At 37.3% G+C, this 24,022-nt stretch overlaps 1 protein-coding gene across 3 annotated transcripts in view; it reads right to left on the bottom strand.

Annotated features, from left to right (window-relative positions):
- LOC138314384 (enolase-like) overlaps positions 1-24,022 on the bottom strand; it is a 53,989-nt gene that overhangs the window by 17,476 nt on the left and 12,491 nt on the right. For all 3 annotated transcript variants that reach the window (XM_069254688.1, XM_069254706.1, XM_069254697.1), the window contains exons 4-8: positions 18,798-18,853; positions 15,850-15,922; positions 14,594-14,661; positions 10,007-10,148; positions 5,226-5,315 (exon numbers count right to left, since the gene is read on the bottom strand). In XM_069254688.1, the coding sequence (XP_069110789.1) occupies positions 5,226-5,315; positions 10,007-10,148; positions 14,594-14,661; positions 15,850-15,922; positions 18,798-18,853 (429 nt within the window). The remainder of the gene's footprint in view (positions 1-5,225; positions 5,316-10,006; positions 10,149-14,593; positions 14,662-15,849; positions 15,923-18,797; positions 18,854-24,022) is intronic.

Raw genomic sequence — 24,022 nt, 5'->3', positions numbered from 1 at the left:
ACTTCAAATTTTATTTTTGTACAGAAAAAGTGCGCAAATTACACAAGTTTTTACGGTACTTGAATCACTTCAGTACCTGGTTTTGACAGGCCAGTTCAGTACTTGAATCACTTCAGTACCTGGTTTTGACAGGCCATTTCAGTACTTGATCCATTTTAGTACCTGGTTTGACAGGCCAGTTCAGTACTTGATTCACTTCAGTACCCTGTTTTGACCGGCCAGTTGATTACTTGAATCACTTCAGTACCTGGTTTTGACAGGCCAGTTCAGTACTTGAATCACTTCAGTACCTGGTTTTGACAGGCCAGTTCAGTACTTGAATCACTTCAGTATCTGGTTGTGAGGCCAGTTCAGTACTTGAATCACTTCAGTACCTGGTTTTGGCAGACCAGTTCAGTACTTGAATCACTTCAGTACCTGGTTTTGACAGGCCAGTTCAGTACTTGATCCATTTTAGTACCTGGTTTGACAGGCCAGTTCAGTACTTGATTCACTTCAGTACCTGGTTGTGAGGCCAGTTCAGTACTTGAATCACTTCAGTACCTGGTTTTGGCAGACCAGTTCAGTACTTGAATCACTTCAGTACCTGGTTTTGACAGGCCAGTTCAGTACTTGAATCACTTCAGTATCTGGTTGTGAGGCCAGTTGAGTACTTGAATCACTTCAGTACCTGGTTTTGACAGGCCAGTTCAGTACTTGAATCACTTCAGTACCTGGTTTTGACAGGCCAGTTCAGTACTTGATTCACTTCAGTACCTGGTTTTGACAGGCCAGTTCAGTACTTGATTCACTTCAGTACCTGGTTTTGACAGGCCAGTTCAGTACTTGAATCACTTCAGTACCTGGTTTTGACAGGCCAGTTCAGTACTTGAATCACTTCAGTACCTGGTTTTGACAGGCCAGTTCAGTACTTGAATCACTTCAGTACCTGGTTTTGACAGGCCAGTTCAGTACTTGAATTACTTCAGTACCTGGTTTGACAGGCCAGTTCAGTACTTGAATCACTTCAGTACCTGGTTTTGACAGGCCAGTTCAGTACTTGATTCACTTTAGTACCTGGTTTTGACAGGCCTGTTCAGTACTTGAATCACTTCAGTATCTGGTTTTGACAGGCCAGTTCAGTACTTGATTCACTTCAGTACCTGGTTTTGACAGGCCAGTTCAGTACTTGAATCACTTCAGTACCTGGTTTTGACAGGCCAGTTCAGTACTTGAATCACTTCAGTATCTGGTTGTGAGGCCAGTTGAGTACTTGAATCACTTCAGTATCTGGTTTTGACAGGCCAGTTCAGTACTTGATTCACTTCAGTACCTGGTTTTGACAGGCCAGTTCAGTACTTGAATCACTTCAGTACCTGGTTTTGACAGGCCAGTTCAGTACTTGAATCACTTCAGTACCTGGTTTTGACAGGCCAGTTCAGTACTTGATTCACTTCAGTACCTGGTTTGACAGGCCAGTTCAGTACTTGAATCACTTCAGTACCTGGTTTTGACAGGCCAGTTCAGTACTTGATTCACTTTAGTACCTGGTTTTGACAGGCCTGTTCAGTACTTGAATCACTTCAGTATCTGGTTTTGACAGGCCAGTTCAGTACTTGATTCACTTCAGTACCTGGTTTTGACAGGCCAGTTCAGTACTTGATTCACTTCAGTACCTGGTTTTGACAGGCCAGTTCAGTACTTGCTTCATTTCAGTACTTGACCAGGGATGGGATCCTATGTACAAATGATTCAAACATTCAGTATTCTTTTTTACTACTGTGATGTGCTTACTAGAATGTGTGTATACTAGATATTACCTAATGGCAGTTTTTTTTTTTTTATCAAATTTTTGAAAATCAAATATTGAAGATGAAATATATCTGTTTAAGACCCCTTTGGTTTAAAATAATTACAACTTTGTTGATGATTTTCTTAATTTCAATTTAGCAATATTTCTTTTAAAGGAATTTTTAAGTTCTCTCAAAAAGATTTGTTAAAATTAAAGTGTTCATTTTAAAGTCCATCCACTAACAGGATGCAGAAATGTAATCAGAAGTTAGGTAGCAAAGAAGAATCCATTTCAATATGATCTGACTAGCTGATGATGATGGGCTAAAAAACTTGTCACAAAGATATTTCTGCTGTATTTTTCATACTCACAAATCATGATAAGCTTTCAATATGGTATTCACCACCAAAACTTACCAACATTTTGAGAATAACAATACTTAAAATGCATAGGTTTTAATTTAACAAGTGCAAATAAGAGCTGAAAATGATTTTGGCAGTACAGTGAAATTAGTACATTTTGTCAGACCATGAAGCCAATATGTTGTCTACAATTTCATTTCCCATTTTTACACTGTTATAAGAGTAATTGTAAAGTGATTTCTGAGGGTATGTTTCTATCCTAACATACATAAGACATTAAGAATTTTACATAATATCATTAATTCTATGTTGTAACTAAAGTTTATAAAGCATCATACATGTTTGTCTCTGTAAATGAATGATTTCACAGCTTCATTCATCAAAACTTAAGAACTTTAGATCAAAATATTACTGAAGGAAAGATAACATCTAAAAATGTTAGCTCAGTTACGGCACATATAATATTAAGTGACCACCTGTCCTATTTAACCTTATTTAGAACTTTGCTTGGAGGGTCACTTTAGACAGGTTTGAACTTATAAGTATTATAGTATAGATTGTCAATAACAAGTGAATAAAGGGAACTGTTTATCAGAGCAAATCACTTACACTATCTAGCACATACTAAATGACAGCCTTCACTTACCATCTTGTCCATACTTTTCCTAAATGACAGCCTTCACTTACCATCTTGTCCATACTTTTCCTAAATGACAGCCTTCACTTACCATCTTGTCCATACTTTTCCTAAATGACAGCCTTCACTTACCATCTTGTCCATACTTTTCCTAAATGACAGCCTTCACTTACCATCTTGTCCATACTTTTCCTAAATGACAGCCTTCACTTACACTATCTTGTCCATACTTTTCCTAAATGACAGCCTTCACTTACCATCTTGTCCATACTTTTTCTAAATGACAGCCTTCACTTACCATCTTGTCCATACTTTTCCTAAATGACAGCCTTCACTTACCATCTTGTCCATACTTTTCCTAAATGACAGCCTTCACTTACCATCTTGTCCATTCTTTTCCTAAATGACAGCCTTCACTTACCATCTTGTCCATTCTTTTCCTAAATGACAGCCTTTACTTACACTATCTTGTCCATATTTTTCTAAATGACAGCCTTCTCTTACACTATCTTGTCCATACTTTTTCTAAATGACAGCCTTCTCTTACACTATCTTGTCCATACTTTTCCTAAATGACAGCCTTCACTTACCATCTTGTCCATACTTTTTCTAAATGACAGCCTTCACTTACCATCTTGTCCATACTTTTTCTAAATGACAGCCTTCTCTTACACTATCTTGTCCATACTTTTCCTAAATGACAGCCTTCACTTACCATCTTGTCCATACTTTTCCTAAATGACAGCCTACACTTACCATCTTGTCAATACTTTTCCTAAATGACAGCCTTCACTTACCATCTTGTCCATACTTTTCCTAAATGACAGCCTTCACTTACACTATCTTGTCCATACTTTTCCTAAATGACAGCCTTCACTTACGATCCTGTCCATACTTTTCCTAAATGACAGCCTTCACTTACGATCCTGTCCATACTTTTCCTAAATGACAGCCTACACTTACCATCTTGTCAATACTTTTCCTAAATGACAGCCTTCACTTACCATCTTGTCCATACTTTTCCTAAATGACAGCCTTCACTTACCATCTTGTCCATACTTTTCCTAAATGACAGCCTTCACTTACCATCTTGTCCATACTTTTTCTAAATGACAGCCTTCACTTACCATCTTGTCCATACTTTTCCTAAATGACAGCCTTCACTTACCATCTTGTCCATACTTTTCCTAAATGACAGCCTTCACTTACACTATCTTGTCCATACTTTTTCTAAATGACAGCCTTCACTTACCATCTTGTCCATACTTTTTCTAAATGACAGCCTTCTCTTACACTATCTTGTCCATACTTTTCCTAAATGACAGCCTTCACTTACCATCTTGTCCATACTTTTCCTAAATGACAGCCTTCACTTACCATCTTGTCCATACTTTTTCTAAATGACAGCCTTCACTTACCATCTTGTCCATACTTTTCCTAAATGACAGCCTTCACTTACCATCTTGTCCATACTTTTTCTAAATGACAGCCTTCTCTTACACTATCTTGTCCATACTTTTCCTAAATGACAGCCTTCACTTACCATCTTGTCCATACTTTTCCTAAATGACAGCCTTCACTTACCATCTTGTCCATACTTTTCCTAAATGACAGCCTTCACTTACACTATCTTATCCATACTTTTCCTAAATGACAGCCTTCACTTACACTATCTTATCCATACTTTTCCTAAATGACAGCCTTCACTTACCATCTTGTCCATACTTTTCCTAAATGACAGCCTTCACTTACCATCTTGTCCATACTTTTCCTAAATGACAGCCTTCACTTACCATCTTGTCCATACTTTTCCTAAATGACAGCCTTCACTTACACTATCTTGTCCATACTTTTTCTAAATGACAGCCTTCTCTTACACTATCTTGTCCATACTTTTTCTAAATGACAGCCTTCACTTACCATCTTGTCCATACATTTCCTAAACGACATCCTTTACTTACCATCTTGTCCATACTTTTCCTAAATGACAGCCTTCACTTACCATCTTGTCCATACTTTTCCTAAATGACAGCCTTCACTTACCATCTTGCCCATACATTTCCTAAATGACAGCCTTCACTTACACTATCTTGTCCATACTTTTCCTAAATGACAGCCTTCACTTACGATCCTGTCCATACTTTTCCTAAATGACAGCCTACACTTACCATCTTGTCAATACTTTTTCTAAATGACAGCCTTCACTTACCATCTTGTCCATACTTTTCCTAAATGACAGCCTTCACTTACCATCTTGTCCATACTTTTCCTAAATGACAGCCTTCACTTACCATCTTGTCCATACTTTTCCTAAATGACAGCCTTCACTTACCATCTTGTCCATACTTTTCCTAAATGACAGCCTTCACTTACCATCTTGTCCATACTTTTCCTAAATGACAGCCTTCACTTACCATCTTGTCCATACTTTTCCTAAATGACAGCCTTCACTTACCATCTTGTCCATACTTTTTCTTGATGACAGCTTTAAGATGATGATATGTTTCAGATCCCATTCTCATTGCCTCCTTGAATGAACTGGCTCCTACAGAAGAGAAAGCATACCTGAATGGTATGTGAAATATAACAAGGACCAAACAGGTCAGAAACACTCACCTGCTACCTATTTACTGTAAAACAACTTTTATTCGCTATTTCTAAATTTCCTTATTCAGTTTCAATACAAGTTCGCGGATATTAACTTTCGCAGAACAGTCTATTGTTCCACTTTCATTACTTTCAGAGCCAAAATTTATACAAACTCTATTCCCCTTCCCCCAAGAATGTTTCTGGCCAAATTTGGTTACAATCCATGCAGAACTCTATGACTAGTAGTGATTTAAAGGATTTACCTCTATTTCCCTTATTGGGCTCCACCCCTCCTGCCCTCGGGGGGTCAGAGTCAAAATTTATACAAACTCTATTTCCCTTCACCCATAATGTTTCTGGCCAAATTTGGTTACAATCCATGTAGAACCCTACGACAACTAGAGATTTAAAGGATTTACCTCTATTTCCCCTATTGGGTCCCGCCCCTCCTGCCCCAGGGCAGTCAGAGCCAAAATTTATCGAAACTTTGTTCCCTTTCCCCTAAGGATGTTTTTGGCCAAATTTGGTTACATTTCATGCAGAACTCTATGACTAGTCACGATTTTAAGGATTTGCCTTCATTTCCCCTATTAGGTCCTGCCCCTTCTGGAGGTCAGAGCTAAAACTTATACAAGCTATGTTCCCCTTTCCCAAAGGAAATTCCTGGCTAAATTTGGTTACATTCCAAGCAGAATTCTAGGACAAGTAGCGATTTAAATGATTTACCTCTATTTCCCCTATTGGGCTCCGCCCCTCCTGCCCCCGGGGGGTCAGATACAAAATTTATACAAACTCAATTCCCCTTCCCCTAAGGATGTTTCTGACGTAATTTGATTACATTCCATGCAGAACTCTATGACTAGTAGTGATTTAAGATATAAACATCTATTTCCACTATTGGGCCTCGTCCCTCCTGCTCACAGGGGGTCAGAGCCACAATTCCCATCCCAGCATGCTGCAGGTCCAATATGAGTATCCTGGGCCTTTTGGTTCTTGAGAAGAGGTCATTTAAAGATTTTAGCCTTTTGGTCATTCATTTGAACAAACTTGAAAGCCCTTCATCCAAGCATGTCACGGGCCTAATATCAGGTATCTTGGCCTCTTAGTTATTCACAAGAAATTGTTTAAAGGATCTTAAATGAAGGTCAAGGTCATTCATTTGAACAAACTTGGTAGCCCTTCATCCCTGCATGCTACAGGCCAAATATCAGTACCCTAGGCCTTTTGGTTATTTAGAAGAAGTCGTTTGAATGAAATGTTTAGAAATTGTTTAAAGGATCTTAAATGAAGGTCAAGGTCATTCATTTGAACAAACTTGGTAGCCCTTCATCCCTGCATGCTACAGGCCAAATATCAGTACCCTAGGCCTTTTGGTTATTTAGAAGAAGTCGTTTGAATGAAATGTTTAAGCACGGCGGCGCACGGCATCGGACGGTGCATGATGACAATAAAATATCATGTCTATTTGTAAACTGCAAAAATATCAAGTAATGATTATAATAACGTGAACAGGTTGGTGACATGGCTATCGCTTATTTATCTGGCGAACTGTCAATACCAGAAGCCAGCATATGCGCACTCATCAACCAGAGATGGGTCCAACACGCAACTATCTGAACAAGCATACAAGCCCCTGCCGTAAATTACATTTTTCTAACTTATGGCCAGTTATTATTGCTTAGTTATGCTATAATTGTATGAAGTTTGAACAAATTCTCTCTCAAGTTATCCTCCGGAAATGAAAATTTGTAAAACAAACTACTTTTAGGCCCAGAGGGCCTGTATCGCTCACCTGGTTTGTAATGCCAAGTAATGTTCTGAATACAGGTTCATTGTTTCTTTTCTGAAGGAATTTTAATATTAACATCTAAATCCCCTATTGGGCCCCACCCCTCCTGCCCCCAGGGGGTCAGAGCCAAAATTTATACAAGTTCTGTTCCCCTTCCCCCAAGGATGTTTATGGCCAAATTTGGTCACAATCCAAGCAAAACTCTAGGACAAGAAGTGATTTATAGGATTTACCTCTATTTCCCCTATTGGGCCCCGCCCCTCCTGCCCCCGGGGGACCAGAGCCAAAATTTATACAAGTTCTGTTCCCCTTCCCCCAAGGATGTTTGTGGCCAAATTTGGTTACAATCCATTCAGAACTCTATGACTAGTAGCGATTTAAAGGATTTACCTCTATTTCCCCTATTGGGCCCCGCCCCTCCTGCCCCCGGGGGACCAGAGCCAAAATTTACACAAGTTCTGTTCCCCTTCCCCCAAGGATGTTTGTGGCCAAATTTGGTTACAATTCATGTAGAACTCTATGACTAGTAGCGATTTAAAGGATTTACCTCTATTACCCCTATTGGGCCCCGCCCCTCCTGCCCCCGGGGGACCAGAGCCAAAATTTATACAAGTTCTGTTTCCCCTCCCCCAAGGATGTTTGTGGTCAAATTTGGTTACAATCCATGCAGAACTCTAGGACAAGTAGCGATTTATAGGATTTACCTCTATTTCCCCTATTGGGCCCCGCCCCTCCTGCCCCGGGGGGGACAGAGCCAAAATTTATACAAGTTCTGTTCCCCCTCCCCCAAGGATGTTTGTGGCCAAATTTGGTTACAATCCATGCAGAACTCTATGACTAGTAGCGATTTAAAGGAAATGTTGACGGACGGACGGACGGACGACGGACGCCGCGCCATGACATAAGCTCACCGGCCCTTCGGGCCAGGTGAGCTAAAAAAACAAACTACTTTTAGCAACAGTAGCCTTTTGACCCCCAATGCAATCCCAAGTTATCTTCTAGAAACTAATATTAGTCAAACTTTCTATAGTAACAGTGACCTTAATAGTTTACCTTTTGACCCCCAATGCAATCCCAAGCTAAGTTTTATCCTATGTTATCATTGTATGAAGTTTGAAAAAAATTCTGTTGACATTTTCTCAAGTTATCATTTGGAAACTGAAATTTGTAAAACAATCTATTTTAAGTATCAGTGACCTTGGTAATTGATCCTTTGACCCTAAATTCAATCCCAAGCTGTATTGTCTCATATGCTACCATTGTGTGAAGTTTGTTCAAAACCTGTTGATGTTTACTCAAGTTGTCTTCTAGAAACTAATATTTTATGAAACAATCTATTTTTAGTAACAATGACCTTTGTAGTTGACTTTTAGACACCAAATTCATTCCCAAGCTGTATTTTGTCATTATGATACCATTGTGTAAAGCTTGACTAAAATCCAGTGAATTTTTTCTCAAGATATCATCTGGAAACAAGAGGCCCAGAGGGCCTGTATAGCTCACCTGAGCAGCCCTATCATTTTTACAATTTTTAATCCCCACCCTATAAGGATGCTACCATTGCATTATACGTGCTATCCCAAAAGTCATTTATATGGAAACAGCCAAATTGACCCCTTTTGGCCCTGCCCCTTAGGCCCCTGGGGGGTCAGTCCCGTCATTTGTATAATTTTGAATCCCCACCCTATAAGGATGCTACCATTGCATTATGTGTTTTCTCCCATGCTTAGTTTCAGAGAAGATGTCGTTTATATAGAAATAGCCAAATTGACCCCTTTTGACCCCTCCCCTCAGGCCCGTATTCGACCCAATAAGTGCCTATGTTATCCCCCATGTTACCTTTTTATGAAGTTTGAACAAATTCCGTCCATGTGTTCTCAACTTATCATCTGAAAACTAAAAGGATTTGTGAAATAATCTTGTTTTAGTAACAGTGACCTTTTTAGTTGACCTTTTGACCTCAAATGCAATCCCAAGCTATTTTATTCCTTTGTTACCAATTTACAAATTCAGTTGATGTGTTCTATACTTATCATCTAGAAACCAAAATTTGTGAAACAAACTATTTTAGTAACAGTGACCTTTGTAGTTGACCTTTTGACCCCAAATTCAATCCCAAGCTACATTTTCTCATATGCAACCATTGTCTGCAGTTTGATCAAAATCTGTTGATTTTTCTCAAGTTATCGTCTAGAAACATTTTTTTTTTTTAAACAATCTATTTTTAGTAACGGTGACTTTTGTAGTTGACCTTTTGACCCCAAATTCAATCCCAAGCTGTATTTTCCAATATGTTTCCATTGTGTGAAGTTTAATAAAACTTTTTTCTCAAGTTATCGTCTGGAAGCGACTTCCGGACAGAAAGACGGGAACAAACACAATAGTTCTCAAACTATAGGTTTGAGAAAATGTGTTTGTCAATACTGAAGTTATGATCAAATGTTCCTTACACAAACAAAACCAGGCGTGTCATGGTATGGTGCTGGGATCATAAGGTTTAGTTTAACTGAAATGTGAATTGTTCTCTCAGTTTAAACATAGATATTTTCCTTCTGAACAAATACTGTCATCTTCAATGCTAACAGAGCATTTTTGAACTATACAGTCATACAAATGTATTGATGATTAACATTTTCCCGAAAGTCATTCACACGCGAATAAAAGTTGTTTACAGTATTACAGTGCATAATACAGGCCCATGAAAGATAGACAATTTAACATTTGTTCATGTTTTATCAAGGTAACTTTAAATCTTGGTTCCTCATTACCTGGTAACAATTCCAATATCAGGTCACTAAAGCATCTTACCAAGCTACAGACAAGAAGACATTCAAAAGACATTTGAAATGTTTGTTTACCTGTGGGTAAAATCATGAACTCCTGCATGGCTAGTTTGTTACCAGCATGAGATCCTCCATTGATTACGTTGAGAGCAGGGACGGGCAGGATCACCTCCTTGTTTTCAGCCAGGTCAGCGATGTGACGGTACAAAGGGACACCCTGTCAGAAATAAGTGTATACTGTACAACAATACAAAGGGACACCCTGTCAAAAATAATTGTATACTGTACAACGGTACAAAGGGACACCCTGTCAGAAATAACTGTATACTGTATGACGGTACAAAGGGACACCCTGTCAAAAATAAGTGTATACTGTACAACGGTACAAAGGGACACCCTGTCAGAAATAAGTGTATACTGTATGACGGTACAAAGGGACACCCTGTCAAAAATAAGTGTATACTGTACAACGGTACAAAGGGACACCCTGTCAGAAATAAGTGTATACTGTACAACGATACAAAGGGACACCCTGTCAGAAATAAGTGTATACTGTACAACGGTACAAAGGGACACCCTGTCAAAAATAAGTGTATACTGTACAACGGTACAAAGGGACACCCTGTCAGAAATAAGTGTATACTGTACAACGGTACAAAAGGACATCCTGTCAGAAATAAGTGTATACTGTATGACGGTACAAAGGGACACCCTGTCAGAAATAAGTGTATACTGTACAACGGTACAAAGGGACACCCTGTCAGAAATAAGTGTATACTGTACAACGGTACAAAGGGACACCCTGTCAGAAATAAGTGTATACTGTACAACGGTACAAAGGGACACCCTGTCAGAAATAAGTGTATACTGTACAACGGTACAAAGGGACACCCTGTCAGAAATAAGTGTATACTGTACGACGGTACAAAGGGACACCCTGTCAGAAATAAGTGTATACTGTACGACGGTACAAAGGGACACCCTGTCAGAAATAAGTGTATACTGTACAACGGTACAAAGGGACACCCTGTCAGAAATAAGTGTATACTGTACAACGGTACAAAGCAAAGGGGACACCCTGTCAGAAATAAGTGTATACTGTACAACGGTACAAAGGGACACCCTGTCAGAAATAAGTGTATACTGTACGACGGTACAAAGGGACACCCTGTCAGAAATAAGTGTATACTGTACAACGGTACAAAGGGACACCCTGTCAGAAATAAGTGTATACTGTACAACGGTACAAAGGGACACCCTGTCAGAAATAAGTGTATACTGTACGACGGTACAAAGGGACACCCTGTCAGAAATAAGTGTATACTGTATGACGGTACAAAGGGACACCCTGTCAGAAATAAGTGTATACTGTACAACGGTACAAAGGGACACCCTGTCAGAAATAAGTGTATACTGTACAACGGTACAAAGGGACACCCTGTCAGAAATAAGTGTATACTGTATGACGGTACAAAGGGACACCCTGTCAGAAATAAGTGTATACTGTACGACGGTACAAAGGGACACCCTGTCAGAAATAAGTGTATACTGTACAACGGTACAAAGGGACACCCTGTCAGAAATAAGTGTATACTGTACGACGGTACAAAGGGACACCCTGTCAGAAATAAGTGTATACTGTACAACGGTACAAAGGGACACCCTGTCAAAAATAAGTGTATACTGTACAACGGTACAAAGGGACACCCTGTCAGAAATAAGTGTATACTGTACAACGGTACAAAAGGACATCCTGTCAGAAATAAGTGTATACTGTACAACGGTACAAAGGGACACCCTGTCAGAAATAAGTGTATACTGTACAACGGTACAAAGGGACACCCTGTCAGAAATAAGTGTATACTGTACAACGGTACAAAGGGACACCCTGTCAGAAATAAGTGTATACTGTACAACGGTACAAAGGGATACCCTGTCAGAAATAAGTGTATACTGTACAACGGTACAAAGGGACACCCTGTCAGGAATAAGTGTATACTGTACAACGGTACAAAGGGACACCCTGTCAGAAATAAGTGTATACTGTACGACGGTACAAAGGGACACCCTGTCAGAAATAAGTGTATACTGTACAACGGTACAAAAGGACACCCTGTCAGAAATAAGTGTATACTGTACGACGGTACAAAGGGACACCCTGTCAGAAATAAGTGTATACTGTACGAAGGTACAAAGGGACACCCTGTCAGAAATAAGTGTATACTGTACAACGGTACAAAGGGACACCCTGTCAAAAATAAGTGTATACTGTACGATGGTACAAAGGGACACCCTGTCAGAAATAAGTGTATACTGTACGACGGTACAAAGGGACACCCTGTCAGAAATAAGTGTATACTGTACGAAGGTACAAAGGGACACCCTGTCAGAAATAAGTGTATACTGTACAACGGTACAAAGGGACACCCTGTCAGAAATAAGTGTATACTGTACGACGGTACAAAGGGACACCCTGTCAGAAATAAGTGTATACTGTACAACGGTACAAAGGGACACCCTGTCAGAAATAAGTGTATACTGTACGACGGTACAAAGGGACACCCTGTCAGAAATAAGTGTATACTGTACGAAGGTACAAAGGGACACCCTGTCAGAAATAAGTGTATACTGTACAACGGTACAAAGGGATACCCTGTCAGAAATAATTGTATACTGTACGACAGTACAAAGGGACATCCTGTTAGATATGATTATATACTGAATATGGGCTGCTTTTTATTAGTGCATAAAAGCCAATGTTTTTGAAACAAGAGGCCTATGGGCCTTAACCGTCACTAGAGTTTGAATATATAATGAAACAAATTAAGGACATATAAACACTATATACTGGGTCTTGAAGTTGGTCAGTGATTTTATAAATTTGACTTTTTAGTCTATGAAGAGTATTTGTTTCCATCAAACCTGTGAACTTCGAAGAAGAATTTTTTGAAATTTTAGTCATTTTGACTCTGTTTGGTCCCATCCCACTGGTCCCCCAGGGGGTCAGCGAGGACTGATATGGATGTTAAAATGCTATCTCAGGCTAATAATTCTGATCAAGTTTAACTCATTTCCTTTGAAAATTGAGCAAATAATGTTCTTAAATGTGTTTTTCCAATATATACTAAAGTAAACTTGACCCCTTCCCCAGGGGGTAAAGTGAGACCCAAGGGTCATATTATTCACAATTTTTATAAAATACCTTAAGACCTTTCCATCTATAAACAGTATTTGATTCAACCATTTCCAGAATTTTAGATTTTTTTTTGAAGTTTTAGCTTATATGACCCTTTTTAGCCCCACCCCTCTCCCCCCTGGGGGTCAGCTAGGACAAATATGGATATGATGTTAAAATGCTATCTCAGGCTAATAATTCTAACCAAGTTTGACTCATTTCCTATGAAAATTGAGCAAAAAATGCTCATAAATGTGTTTTGCCTATATAAACTATAGTTAACTTGACCCCCTCCCCAGGGAGAAACTTGAGACCCCATGGTCATATAATTCACAATTTTTGTAAATGACCTTAAGACCTTTCTATCTATGAAGAGTATTTGATCTACAGCATCTGTGAGTAGAGAAGATTTTTGAAATTTTAGTCAATTTTACCCCTTTTGGCCCGTCCCACAGCCCCCTGGGGGGGCGAGGACCATATTATTCACAATTTTCATTGGCCTTATGCCTTAGAAGGTTTGTGCAAAATTTCATAGAAATTGCTTCAGCAGTTTTGGAGAAGAAGTTGAAAACGTAAATTGTTAACGGACATACCATGCACGACGCACGATGACGAACAAAAGCGATTAGAATAGGTCTCTGGAGGTGACCTAACAAGAGCTGTTGGAGAACAGCAAAGCTCGCCTATTCAGAAGAAGTTGATGTTCAAGTATTTACTATTTAAACATGGAAATATGACAAATTAACAGACTCAAAAAACCCCTAAAAGGCCCCAAATTGGTTGTATTATCACGTTCAGCATCCATACACATTAGGAAAATAAAATCATAAACATTTATGATGACTTATGCTTAAACAATCGACAAATTAGAAACTTGCTCAAAATCTTTAACATGGAAATATGACAAATTAACAGACTCAAAAAACCCCTAAAGGGCCCCAAATTGGTTGTATTATCACGTTCAGCATCCATACACATTAGGAAAATAAAATCATAAACATTTATGATGACTTAAGCTTAAACAATTGACGAAACAGAAACTTGCTCAAAAACTTTAATGTGAAATGGGACGACAACGCTGACGCCGACGTGACAACATTAGCTCCCCCTATCCTTCGAATAGGCAAGCTAAAAATTGAGAGTATTGTCTATAAGTGTATGAAGGCTGAATTGTTTATGAATGTATAAAGTATAAATTGTTTATGAATGTATGGTTGGTAAATTGTTTACAAGTGAATGAAGAGTAAAATGTTTACAAGTGTATGAAAACTACATTATTTATGAAAGTATAAAGTGTAAATAGTTTGTAATTGTATAATGGGTAAATTGTTTTAAAGTGAAGGGTATATTGTTTATGAGTGAATGAAGGATAACTTGTTTACAAATATATGAATGGTAAATTAGTGAAAGAAGGGTTAATTGTTTATAATGAAAAGTAAATTTTTAACACATCTCTACATATAACCAATATATCAGCCTCGTTTTACCTTTTTAGCAGCTCCTGCTCTGCACACTGCCAGAGATACACCCAGGATAGCATTGGCTCCAAGTTTGGCTGTAATTACGAAAACAACCCTCACTTTTACTTCTATAAACAGAAACATTTCATTATCAAACATCCCCTTTTGATTTTTACATAACTCTCAATATTATTAAGAATTTATCTTCCTGAAATTTTTAGTGAGGTACTTCAGCAAGGATTGAGATCTTAACATACATGGTTAGCTATAACCATACATACAAACTTATTTCTAGTGGTCTTTGAGAACTATGATGCATATATTCAAAGCTTCAATGTTAAAATGGATCAGAATAACTTATATTCACAAAAATTGTGTTTTTTATTTTCATTAATAAGCTACCAATTGATGTCATTCCAAAGACTACATTAATTACAAATTGTTATAATTGATTATGAAAGATAAGATAACTCATGTAAATTAATATGTGTAATTTGTAATTTAAACACAAATACAGAAACGCTTATTGCAGATGACAAGTTGCCTAACAAGAGCTGTTGGAGAACAGCAAAACTCGCCTATTCAGAAGAAGTTGATGTTCAAGTATTTACTATTTAAACATGGAAATATGACAAATTAACAGACTCAAAAACCCCCTAAAGGGCCCTAAAGTGGTTGTATTATCACGTTCAGCATCCATACACATTAGGAAAATAAAATCATAAACATTTATGATGACTTATGCTTAAACAATTGACAAAATAGAAACTTGCTCAAAAACTTTAACATGGAAATATGACAAATAAACAGACTCAAAAACCCCCTAAAGGGCCCCAAATTGGTTGTATTATCACGTTCAGCATCCATACACATTAGGAAAATAAAATCATAAACATTTATGATGACTTAAGCTTAAACAATTGACAAAACAGAAACTTGCTCAAAAACTTTAACGTGAAATGGGACGCCAACGCTGACGCCAACGCCGACGCCGGGGTGACAACATTAGCTCCCCCTATTCTTCGAATAGGCGAGCTAAAAATTATTGTATTCTGTAGTTTTGTTCATACAACACAGGAGAAATCAAAACTTTAATGGATTTTCTTTAACTGATTATTGATTCTGATTTTATGAACTGATTTCCTAATTCATGAACCATCTGAAAGTCACAAACTACTGTACAGAACATTGTCTTTATGCCCTATTATACAGAAACTTCTTCTGCCAACAAATAATAACTACAGAACACTGACAAGTTGATCAAATCAGACAGAAATGCTTACACTTAGAATCTGTACCATCCAAAGCAAGCAAAAATTCATCAATACCAAACTGATCAGCAACGTCAGGATTTTTCTGAAAAACAAGAGGCCCATGGGGTTAAACGGTCATCTGACTATTGTCGCAATACAACACCTCAAAGAATATAGTAGTGGCAAACAATTAAGGCAATATAATACAAGAGGCCCATGGACGACAGACGGTGCATGATGACAATAGGTCATTCTGACACTTCAGGTCAGATAACCTAAAAACATATTTGGATTCCAAGAACTTAAAAAATATTTTGTGTGTGTGGTGAAAATCCAAATACAAGAAGAAATGGCCCGTTGGGCCTTAACAGTCAAACTTTTGTACCTAAGCCCACACCAAATAAATCAGTTGTTCATCGGGAATCCCACTCCTAAAATGTTTAAGTTGAGAAAAAAATTAACAAAAAAAAAAATTGCAGCGCACCTTCAAAAAAATTGGCAAATCCAGATTTTTTTCAGACGTTTCCATAGGGTTAGATCGGCCAATCCTAGCCATATCTACATACCAGGCAGTGGAGCACTGGCCATGCCTTGATAATGCAGTAAACAAAGAAGTGTGGACACTCTCTGACCAACATCTGTAGTCCTAATTATCAGTCTGTCACAGGGCTACATTCACATGTGTAATGTTACTGTATTATATTACAGCTGAGTCTGTGGTCGATTAGCTGCTATCAAACAATTATCTGGCCTTTCAAGGAATTTTGTGCATCATAAGAGCGCAGCTCTCTGCACGGCTGAAGGCTGCATAGAGCGAAGCTCTACTAACCATAACACGTGTGTGAGCATAAAGATACCAATACATTCCAGTACCCCATGGACTTTGTAAATCGTGTCCTGCGGGAAAAGTCTCGTGCCTCCATGTAGGCAGCCATGTTTTAATTCTCGTTATCAGCACGACGAGATTTGAAATTTATATATATTATTCTGTACTAGACGAAATGTGTCATCGGGATATGCTGTAAAATTACTTGTAAGTAGTTTTAATTTTCACAAATACGAGAACAACGCAATTAATGTACTGGTCCAATATATACTCTGTATGTTTTCAAGCACACAGTACCTTCAGTAGTGACGTCACAAAACCAAACGTCAAAGATGACGCCACAGATTCCCGCGTAACATGATAACATGGCATATTGCCAAGTTTTCTCTGCATCTAATAAAAACAAGATTTAAGTATATTGAACTATTCCATTAGGATTATTTCGAATTCTTTCTAACTATTGATATTATGTGCATGTCAGTGAAATATATTTTATTGTTAATCTGGTAGAAAAATGTAGACAATAATAGGCCTTAAAGGACGCAGCCAGATGTTTTAATATGAATCATGCAAGGCATAGGAAGAGCGAAGCTCTGCTTGTTTATTTCATTTTCTATTTCATGTAGAAGACATAATCTAGAAATTAAAGGACGCACTTTAAACTATAGAAGTATATGATGATATAATTATCTAGCATAAATTCAAAGAAATTAACGCAAAGATTCAGATTTCTCTGTGTCCATTCAAGGCCTGGAGTGCCGCGTATGCGAATCCTATGATTTCGCGCCATTTGTTGACGTTATGTGACGTCATGATGCCTTGTGTTCATCTTCGCCTTGGTGGATATTTTGACTCCATTCTATAGCTTTTAATTTTCAAAGTGTTATTATTTAAAAAATAATAAAAATTGTTTAATTACTCCTGTTATGCATTTGCATTAGTTAAATATATATATTTACTGGGGAGAGCAGTACTGGAGCAACGCACAATATCCCCATATGTATGAATTTTTTTTTTTTTTAAATTGACGCCCTTATAAAGTTATTATGTTATTATCTTTTACATGTAGCTGCGCTCTTCTGAGGTTTTGCCTTAAATTCATATTAGATAGTGAGCATTACTTCAAAAACAAACACTGCTTACAACTGTAAATGATTTACTCACGTTTTTAATGTTTAATAGGCCTAACTATCCATGGACGACACAAATTTTGCAATCATAATGGCCGCCATTTTATGTTATCATAATAGTGGCTCTGGATTGGTATACAATTTCAGGATTTCACTAATAATCATGTTTTTTTGTGTTTTTTTTTAATGGGAAGGGGATTATATTTCCAGAATTTTGGGGTAGATTTTAGACTAAATGTTGATAAAATGATAAAATTAATAATAATAAATAAATCTAAATCAATCAAATATTTAATTTCAATTTTTTTCTCTCTCAGATTAGTTACATTTTGATTATTACTGTAACAGGTTTGATAATTTCTAAAATTAGTAGTTATGTTGAAATGAAAATTAATTGTATTGCTTCATTATTCATGATTATGAAAAATGTTAACTGTTGAATGTTAATTCAATGTAAGCCTAGTATTTTTTTCATTTAAAAAAAAAAATATATTGATATGGATATAAATAGGATTGAAATACAGGCATCTTCATCAATAAAATTAGATCTTTCCTGTGCATCATGGATGGTCATAATTTAAGACCAGTAAGTTCCAATTGCCGAATCAAAGTTTTGACCTAGAGCTAGTCTGTTTTTTTCCCATTTTGATTAAAATTTGATATGAACAAGGTCTCAGTTGAATCATTTAGCTTTGTTTTTCCTTTTAAATAATACTGATTTTTAGTTATTTTTGTCAATGAAAGGGTGCAAAAATGATATAATTAATTTAATGTAAATATTTTTAAAATGTCAAAAAAAAAAGAAAAATTGCCAAGAAATTGGCATTCGCATGACAATTAGATCCCTTCACCTCTGAAAATCCAAAAATGGATATTTTATTAAAAGAAAAAAAAATTTGCTCGCTCGCTCCCAATTTTATTCCTCAGTCCCCGAAGAACAACTGATTTATTTGGTGTGGCCTAAGGTCATTGATTTGAATAAATTTGACTGGTTTTAAAGTACCATTTCTACAAACACTTACCTTAATTAAGGCTGGGGCAATAATGCTATTGACATTTTCAACTGCCTTTGAGACTCCTGAAATAGACAAGGTTTAAAAAAAAATTGATTTTCTGTCCTGCAGTTTCTGTCTTTTACTAATACGGTATCTCATCAGACCTATTGTTTTTGTTGTTTTTTAATATTCACCTGCACAGAAATTTGTATACAATGGATCTCCAAAATGGGCTAAAAGACATGTAACCAAATTGCAAGGCATGAATTGAAGGGTGTAGCCATATTGTAGGGCATGTGTTGAAGGGTGTCACCATATTGTAGGGCATGTGTTGAAGGGTGTCACCATATTGTAGGGCATGTGTTGGAGGGTGTCACCATATTGTAGGGCATGTGTTGAAGGGTGTCACCATATTGTAGGGCATGTATTGGAGGGTGTCACCATATTGTAGGGCATGTGTTGGAGGGTGTCACCATATTGTAGGGCAAGAGTTGAAGGATGTCACCATATTGTAGGGCAAGAGTTGAAGGGTGTCACCATATTGTAGGGCACGAGTTGAAGGGTGTCACCATATTGTAGGGCATGAGTTGAAGGGTGTCACCATATTGTAGGGCATGAGTTGAAGGGTGTCACCATATTGTAGGGCATGAGTTGAAGGATGTCACCATATTGTAGGTCATGAGATGAAGGGTGTTACCATATTGTAGGGCATGAGTTGAAGGGTGTCACCATATTGTAGGGCATGAGTTGAAGGGTGTCACCATATTGTAGGGCATGAGTTGAAGGATGTCACCATATTGTAGGGCATGAGTTGAAGGGTGTCACCATATTGTAGGGCATGAGTTGAAGGATGTCACCATATTGTAGGTCATGAGATGAAGGGTGTCACCATATTGTAGGGCATGAGTTGAAGGGTGTCACCATATTGTAGGGCATGAGTTGAAGGGTGTCACCATATTGTAGGGCATGAGTTGAAGGGTGTCACCATATTGTAGGGCATGTGTTGAAGGGTGTCACCATATTGTAGGGCATGAGTGGAAGGTGTGACAGCAGCATTTCTATGTTGGTCAAAAATCAAGTATGGCCAGTGACTTCCGGTTCTAAACTTATGTAAATATTTTGCTTCACAAATTTCTTTGATTTTTGAATATGTTATGTAGAATCAAAAATGGAACACACAATGTTCTCAATACTTTTCTGTAAAACCTCAACTTCCGGTTGGATATAAGGGTCAAAGTTCAACAGTGCAATTTTTCGAATTTTTTTTTTTATTTAAAAATCTTCTTCTCAAGATCTAGAAAGCCTAGAGACCTAATATTAGGCATGTATCATGCTGATGTAATTGGCTACTAATTTTGTTAATATGATTGACCTTGACCTATATTCAAGGTCACAGGGGCCAAAAACAAAAACTTCAAATGACTTATTGTAAAGTTATGGTAGGCCTAGATACATAGTATTAGGCTTTGCTTGTAGCATGCTGACATAAATGCCTATCAGGTTTGATAATATGAATGACTTTGACCTTCATTCAAGGTCACATAGACTTAACATCCTAAAATCTTCAAATGACTTCTTGTGAAGTTCTGGAAATCATATATACCTAATATTAGGCCTGTAGCATGCTAACTGGCTAACAGCTAGGTTTGTTTACTATGATTGACCTTGACCTATAATAAAGGTCAGAGGGGTGAAAAAACTTAAATCTTCAAATGACTTCTTGTGGAGTTCTAGAAAGCCTTAATACAGAGGACTCCACTTTTTTGAATAACGGTTATTCGAATATTTTGGTTATTTGAATTTTGCGGTCCCGATTTTTTCCTTCTTTATCTTTGTTTTTCATCTCTGTTTATTTGAATCAACTTTTTACATGACCTCCGGTTATTCGAATAAAATATCTGGGAAATTCTTAAAATAAAATTGAATATTTTTTTCAATTTTCAATGTATTTTCAGCGAAATTCGCTGATATATGTTTCAAGATACTTCGCTTTCCCTAGAAATCAGTATGGTGACAGAATAACATTATCGTATGGCTTGTTATTTTATGCATGAATCTGCAGAGGTATTCGACGCTGTTACGATTTACATCAGCAGCCTTAGGTCATTCCTTTTAGTATAATCACTGACTCAAACATCTAATTAAAGCATTTGCACTTTAAAATATGTTTATTTATTAACTAACATACCTTAGTTCGCAATCGGTTGGATAAACCATGCTTCCTTACAACAACCACCATACATGGGTAGTCTCGTTCAACCAGACTCTTTTGACTACGCCAGACATGTGCGTATCAAGCGTCTCGTTGAACGAGATATAAAAGCATGCAAAGTCAGAGTGCAATGACTACCGCATGTTTCGTAATATGGATACAAAAAGATACTTGCTACGTTGTTTCATTGCTACTTAAATTCTGAAATATTATCAAGCTATTTCGCCGCATCGATCAACAATACAGGAAGAATTCTCAAAATACATTTAAGTCCAGTGAAGGCATGGCTTCATCACCCGCCGCCATTTTCGAATTCATACACATGTGTCAAAACACTGCTAGGTGATCGGCACTTTGAAGTTTAATCACCATCGTATGCTCATTTTGCGAGGCAAATGTACGTAAATTTGTTTATTATTTAGGTTCAGAATTGATACATAAATATTTGCAGACATAAATTCAATCATGTTTAGTTATTGCATTTGATATCAATCGTCTAGCTTTTTCTCAAAGATTCACGTGTCGATCTAGTTACGTAAACAAGAATCTATCATTGGAATATTTTTTGTTATTAAACGATTAAAATCGATTTACAACTTTGAAAATAATTACTTGTTGTTCGTTTTAAGTATAGATAATTTACGTATTTATCAAGTAAACAAAACGATATATATTTGCCTGTTCACATGTACAGTGTAGGGGGTAAAACGAAGGTGCAAAATGCCATCTCCACCTATTCGAATACTGCGTTTATTTGAATATTTTCTTCTGGAAAATGACTAATTCAAACAAGGACATAGTCATTCAGATCCCCCGCCAATGGAGATATCAAAGCTGAAGTAAGTTTGATTGTGGAGACTTATGTGTATGAAAAAAAACCAGGAAAAAGTGCAAAAAATAAAAACCTAAAAATAGCAAAAGGTACTACTAGACCATAAAAAGAATGTGTCTATGAAGTTTTGTGGAAATATCTCTGCTGGTTTTAGAGTTATGCTTCGGAAATGAACCTGCTACAAAAATATGATATTTTCAGGAATGTTTCTATGGTTACAGAAAAAAGCACAAAAATTGAAAACCTAAAAATAGCAAAAGGCACTACTAGACCATAAGTACAATGTGTCTATGAAGTTTCATGGAAATATCTCTGCTGGTTTTTAGAGTTTTGCTCCGGAAACGATTCTTACACAAAAATCTGCCATTTTCAGCAATGTTTCCATGGTTACAGAAAAAATTACAAAAAGTGAAAACCTTAAAATAGCAAAAGGCGCTACTAGACCATAAGACTAATGTGCCTATGGAGTTCCGTGCATATATCTCAACCGGTTTTCCAGTTATGCTGCGGAAAAGAACTTGGTACAAAAATATGATATTTTCAGCAATGTTTCCATGGTTACGGAAAAAATGCAAAAAATGAAAACCTAAAAATAGCAAAAGGCACTACTAGACCATAAGAACAATGTGTCTATGAAGTTTCATGGAAATATCTCTGCTGGTTTTAGAGTTGTGCTCCGGAAACTATTCTTACACAAAAATCTGCCATTTTCAGCAATGTTTCCATGGTTACAGAAAAAAGTACAAAAAGTGAAAACCTTAAAATAGCAAAAGGCACTACTAGACCATAAGACCAATGTGTCTATGAAGTTTCGTGGAAATATCTCTTCTGGTTTTAAAGTAATGCTCCGGAAACGAACTTGGTACAAAAATATGATATTTTCAGCAATGTTTCCATGGTTACGGAAAAAATGCAAAAAATGAAAACCTAAAAATAGCAAAAGGCACTACTAGACCATAAGACCAATGTGTGTATTAAGTTTCGTGGAAATATCTCTACTGGTTTTAGAGTTATGCTCCGGAAACCATTCGTATGGACTGACGGATGGACGGACGGAACCCATTTGTATATCCTATCCCCCGCCAACTTCGTTGGGCGGGGGATAATAAGCGGAATCCTCTGTATTCGATCTGTAGCATGCTGACATAAATGGCTACCAAGCTTGTTAATATGAAAGACCTTGACCTTCATTTAAGGTCACATGGACCAACATCCTAAAACATTTCAACTACTTCTTGTCAAGTTCTGAAAGGCCTACAGACCTGAAATAAGACCTGTAGCACGTTGACATAAAGGACTACCAAGAATAACCTTGGCAAAAATTCTTTTTTTTTGAAAAGCCCGTCAAATTGTTGAGTGACTATTTCTAGTTTTAACTATAATCTGCTTAGCATGGTTTCCAGAATTTGGTAATGTCAAAACATGTATTGATGTGTGATTAAATTCAAAGATTCCGGATGTATCAAAACATGGAATCAGGATAAATTCAAGTCTAAATGATGCGTTGTAACTGACTTGCAACTTTAACTATCAAAATCCAAGATGGCGGCCTGGTGGCCATCTTGTTGACTTACCGGTCCCAAAATGCAATATGCACAACTAGGGCCCTAGGGAAACTTCCAAATGAAATCTGAGAAATATTTCTTCAACCTTTTTAAGAAATAGCAGTAACAAGAAATGTTAACAGACGGAAGGACGACGGACGAAAAGTAATTTGAATAACCCACCATCTGATGATGGCGGGCTAAAAAAACTGGTGTGACGAGAGGAGGTTGTCAAAAGATTATAAAGAATATCACTGCACTTGGACATTTAACCCCGTCACGAGCACCTGTTCATCAGAACCCAAGCAAAATTACCAATGAAGTCTTACAGTTTATAGAATATCAGAAAGTTAAGCAACTTTCAATTACCGTATTTTCCGGAGTATAAGCCGCGACTTTTTCCCCTGAAAATCGGAAGTGCGGCTAATACACCAGTGCGGCTTATCCGTGGACGAAAATCAAAATCTGACCACGTTTTTGCATTATTACGTCGTGATTCACATGTGAAAATCGTAAGTTTTACTCGCCATTTTTGTAAAGTTATACACCGAAAAAAATCACTGTAAAAGTGTTTAAACGATATAATATGTGATGAAAATATAATAAAGCTAAAAAATGATAACGTACCAGATACATGTTCAATCGTAAAATTGTTTAATTCACG

The sequence above is a fragment of the Argopecten irradians genome, chromosome 1, assembly GCF_041381155.1.
Source record: "Argopecten irradians isolate NY chromosome 1, Ai_NY, whole genome shotgun sequence".
NCBI lineage: Eukaryota > Metazoa > Mollusca > Bivalvia > Pectinida > Pectinidae > Argopecten > Argopecten irradians.
The sequence above is the reverse complement of the archived record's forward strand: the minus strand, read 5'-3'. Positions and strand labels throughout refer to the sequence as shown.